This window comes from Plectrocnemia conspersa, unplaced genomic scaffold (assembly GCF_051122295.1).
Source record: "Plectrocnemia conspersa isolate PC_06_02 unplaced genomic scaffold, ASM5112229v1 ptg000012l, whole genome shotgun sequence".
In the NCBI taxonomy this organism is placed as follows: Eukaryota; Metazoa; Arthropoda; class Insecta; order Trichoptera; family Polycentropodidae; genus Plectrocnemia; species Plectrocnemia conspersa.
Window position 1 is genome coordinate 26,857,724 of NW_028277176.1, and position 4,783 is coordinate 26,862,506.

The 4,783-nt window shown below is 41.9% G+C and overlaps 1 protein-coding gene across 1 annotated transcript; it reads left to right on the forward strand.

Moving 5' to 3' along the window:
- Positions 1-781: 781 nt before the first annotated feature.
- Positions 782-3,234, forward strand: pAbp (poly(A) binding protein). The gene is made up of 3 exons (XM_088200188.1): positions 782-1,284; positions 1,351-2,135; positions 2,214-3,234. Exons 1-3 carry the CDS (start codon positions 1,092-1,094, stop codon positions 3,075-3,077), a joined length of 1,842 nt encoding a protein of 613 aa, XP_088056314.1. The 5' UTR covers positions 782-1,091; the 3' UTR covers positions 3,078-3,234.
- The last annotated feature ends 1,549 nt before the right edge of the window (positions 3,235-4,783 follow it).

Genomic DNA, 4,783 nt, shown 5'->3' on the forward strand with positions numbered 1-4,783 from the left:
ATAACCAATAGATGTCAATGTAGTTGGGGCAGGGTTTTTTTATAATATCGCATTTTTTATAAATAAAAATTCGAGAGCCGATGCCGGGAATCGAACCCGCAACCTTAGAGTTACGTTACGGACTACGCTATTCCGTCTCTTGTAAGCTTAAAAATGTTTATAAGCCATAAACCTGTATTAATTTTAAAATATTTATTTTCCTGTATTCTCAATTTTGCAATTGTCCCACGCAAAATCGTCATAGATCCATAATTTTTTTTTAGGCTAAAATATTCAGTTTTTGTTATGTTTTACTAAATACAATACAGTTATGGTATTAATTTAATTTACGAATGTTGATTATGACTGTAGTGAGGCTCTTACTCCGCAGCCCTGAAACATAGCCAAAAGTTTTTAAAAAAAGGGGGAATTGTGAAAATGCATAATAAAAACTAAAATAACTTTTTTTTTTTGTATTATATATTTTTAAAACAAACGAATCGGCCGTTATAGATTAAACAATATTTCGGCGGAAGCGTTCTTTGAAAATCACGCCGAGCGAACACCAGTGTTCATAAAATTTAATATTTTTTCAGATATTTTAATATTGAATGGTTACTACAATACGGAGATAATAAATAAAAAGGTTTTAATGAAATTTATTCGAATATAGGTATTTTATTAAATTTATAAAACCGATTTAAACGCAATTTAACGAGTCCATTAACGAACGCGAGCAGGTCGCTTGACGCCGGTGGTGGAGAGTTCCTTAGTATATAAGCCCGCCCCGCCTCCTTTCACCGCCTCCTTCCTCGTATGAGTGCGTCTTCACGTGAGGAGGTTGTGTCACCTAATGAAATAGGTCACACAATCTACAATTCCGTGATATAATCATAAAAATCCAAAAAAAATATAAAAATAACAAAAACCCCCAAAAAAATCGTAAAATAGTGAAAACGTACGGAAAAATATCGGAGCCAGCGCACGCGAGTACAACGTGGGCCGTTAAATTTCATATCGGCCATTTTGAAAAATTCCGAGCGTCTTTTTGTACGCGTTTCTCGCCGTTTCACGATCGCAGAGTCGTGTAAAGTGAAGATTGTCGGATCGATATGAATTCTGGACCCCCAAACTATCCAATGGCGTCCTTATATGTTGGCGATCTCCACTACGACATCAATGAAGCCCTGCTGTTCGATAAATTTTCGACGGCCGGCCCCGTGCTCTCCATCCGCGTGTGCCGCGACCTCGGATCTCGTCGCTCGTTGGGCTACGCGTACGTAAACTTCCAGCAGCCGGCCGACGGTAAGTCCCGATATAACCTCAAAATTTTTCAACACCATACTTAACCTGCAATTTTTTTCCTTCCAGCCGAGCGCGCCCTAGACACCATGAACTTCGACATGCTCAAGGGTCGCCCCATCAGGATCATGTGGTCCCAGAGAGACCCTTCGCTGCGAAGGTCCGGCGTCGGCAACGTTTTCATAAAAAACCTAGATAAAAACATCGACAATAAGGCCATGTACGACACTTTCTCGGCCTTCGGCAACATCCTCAGCTGCAAAGTGGCTCAGGACGACACCGGAGCTTCCAAGGGCTACGGTTTCGTCCATTTCGAGACCGAAGAGGCGGCCAACAAAGCCATCGAGAAGGTGAACGGCATGCTGTTGAACGGCAAGAAGGTGTACGTCGGACGGTTCATTCCCCGCAGGGAGCGCGAGAGAGAACTGGGAGAAAAGGCTAAACTTTTCACTAACGTATACGTCAAGAACTTCGGCGAAGACGTCACCGACGAGATGTTGCAAGACATGTTCGAGAAGTACGGAAAGATCACCAGTCACAAAGTGATGAACTCTTTGAACGGCACGTCTCTAGGATTCGGATTCGTCGCGTTCGAAGACCCGGAAGCTGCAAGTCTGGCCGTTCAGGAGCTCAACGGAAAGGAGATCGTCGAAGGCAAGCCGATGTACGTCGGACGCGCCCAGAAGAAGACAGAACGCCAAAAAGAGCTGACTAGGAAATTCGAGCAGCTCAAGAGCGAACGTATGAATCGCTACCAAGGCGTCAATCTGTACGTCAAGAACTTAGACGACACCATCGACGACGAGCGCCTCCGTAAGGAGTTCATGAACTTCGGCACCATCACTTCCGTTAAGGTCTCGTAGCGGTCTTATATCGAATCGTTCTTATGCAAGCGTAAATAATAAATTAAATTTTTTATTCGATCGTTTCAGGTGATGAGGGAAGACGGACGCAGCAAAGGATTCGGCTTCGTTTGTTTCAGCTTGCCGGAGGAAGCTACCAAGGCAGTTACTGAAATGAACAGTCGTATCATCGGCAGCAAACCTCTGTACGTGGCGTTGGCACAACGTAAAGAAGAACGCAAGGCTCATCTGGCGTCCCAGTACATTCAGAGAATGTCGAACGTGCGCGTTCAACAAATGAGCGTCAGCCAGATCTACCAAGCGGGCGGCGGCACCGGATATTTCGTACCAACGATTCCGCCGACGCAGCGTTTCTTCGGCCCGGCTCAGATGACACCGATGCGCGCCTCTCCCCGCTGGCAGCCGCAGCCTCAAGTGCGCTCCAACGCCCAGGCGGCGGCTTCGGCGTATCCCAACATGCAGAGCACCTTCCGGCCGACCGCGAGAGCGCCCAACCAAGCGGCGCTGCGCAACTCTCTGGCGGCGAGACCCATCACTGGACAGCAAGGAGTCGCGGCCGCTGGAATCCGAGCTCCGATGTCCGTCGCCGCCGGCAGACCCCCGGGCTTCAAGTACACACCGAACATGCGCAATCCTCCGGCTCCTCAGCAGCAAGCCGTGCACGTCCAAGGACAAGAGCCGTTGACGGCGTCGATGTTGGCGTCCGCTCCGCTCCAAGAGCAAAAGCAAATGCTCGGAGAGCGACTCTTCCCGCTCATCCAGCGAATGCACGCCGATTTGGCGGGTAAGATCACCGGCATGCTTCTCGAGATCGACAACTCTGAGCTGCTTCACATGTTGGAGCACAACGAGTCGCTCAAAGCTAAAGTCGAAGAAGCCATCGCCGTGCTGCAGGCTCATCAAGCCAAGCAGCAAGCCACCAAAAAGGAATAAAACGCCGGTTCGTTTTTGTTTTTATTCAAGGGATAAACTCTCCTTGCGTTATTGTTTCTTTTCCGTATGAAAAAATTGTAAAACCTTAATTAAACAGCGAGTGTTTGATGCATCAGCAGAAAGCACAAGTTTATATTTCAAAAAAAAAAAGCAAAAACAACTATTTTAACATCGATAATGACACATGGACGATTTTTAATCGTCAGATGTGATTAACAACCGTTTTTACATCAAACAATGATTACTTGCACCGACGTGTGCGAAAGAAATAACAGAAAAAAAAGTCAAATATGCCTTTCCCGATTATTTTTGGACCTCCTTTGGGTATAACTTATTTAATCTAAAATATTGTCGTTTTATAACTTTGTATCGATACAATATATACAAAAATATGTGTATGTACGATTATATTGGAGTTCATTTAAATAAATCGGCTAAAATATCGATCTTGTTTCATTTCCTAATTAGTCGACCTTCGAGAGCGTTTCGTCATATCGGGAATTCGTGATGTAATGCGAATTTGCAATCAGGTCTCGTGTGCGTTTTGAAAGCGCATATTGAAAGTAAATTGCTCGTAACGTCGGAATGTGCACCTGGAATGATAAAATATGCGAACGCTGAGATGGCATTTTTGGAATTCTAGTCACTTTCTCTAGGCTTAGTCGATATTGTGCTTACGCGGCAATCGAGCCGTTTAGTAACGGATGCGCGTCATTTTGCGAAGAGGCATGTACGTGGATTTTTCATATCGAGCATGACGAATGCGACACGTGTCGCGTTTAGGTTCTGTCATTTTACGCGCGGGAGAGTCGGGATGCGCGCGTATCGAACGAAACGTCATTTTAAACTTAATATGTATTTTTACATCAATTTCATTTTTTTAAATTAATAAATATGTTCAGTAATAATAATAATAAAACTAGCACTACTCAATTGATAATGCTATCACTTGGATGTTAGTACATAGTAAGATATGGCTTCTATGTCGTTATAAAATATTTGTTTTGATGTATACATATTACAAACTAATCTCATTTATAAATATATATGGTATTTCAATTCGAGTCGACATTGCGGTGAACAAACCAAGGCCAAGTATTTTAAGAAACGATGGAGCGTTCCAAGCCTTCCAAAATTATTCATGGTGAACGCATATCTAAATTGTGTGCCGATTGTACAGTTAGATTATAAAGCTAAGTTTCGCTATCACGTTCGTTCATTATCACGGTTATTTAACAAGTAGATAATGCAATAATCAAATTTCATACATCGACACTATTGGTCATCTATTTAAATAAATATTAATAAAGTTTTAAAATTACAAATATTAGTTTGGTTGGATTTGCGAAGTATGAAATTTTATTATTATTAAGACGGTTGAGTTTTTAAATTTAAAAGTCTAAAATTGTTTACCGTTATCGTTAGCTTTAGGAGTCTCAATGCATCTATGTCATGCCCATAATATTTTCTGAAGCCATTTTAAATGAATTGATGATAACATTTTCAGAATTTTATTTCATTAGTTACTTAGAGATACTTCTATCAATTTCTAAACATTTTATCTGGAATTATCAAATTAATAAAATTCGTAGTGAAATCGATTTTAGAAACAATTTTTTGATCAGTCTGTGCCAACAACCGTCTGTGTGTTTTAAAAAGTTTTGTTTTTACATTTACGTACATATTTTCTTTAAATAAATTAAATT

Coding starts and splice junctions, on each gene's coding strand:
- pAbp (XM_088200188.1), top strand. CDS start 1,092: ATGAATTCTGGACCCCCAAACTATCCAATGGCGTCCTTATATGTTGGC. Junction 1,285..1,350: donor CTTCCAGCAGCCGGCCGACG/GTAAGTCCCGAT, acceptor TTTTCCTTCCAG/CCGAGCGCGCCCTAGACACC. Junction 2,136..2,213: donor GCACCATCACTTCCGTTAAG/GTCTCGTAGCGG, acceptor CGATCGTTTCAG/GTGATGAGGGAAGACGGACG.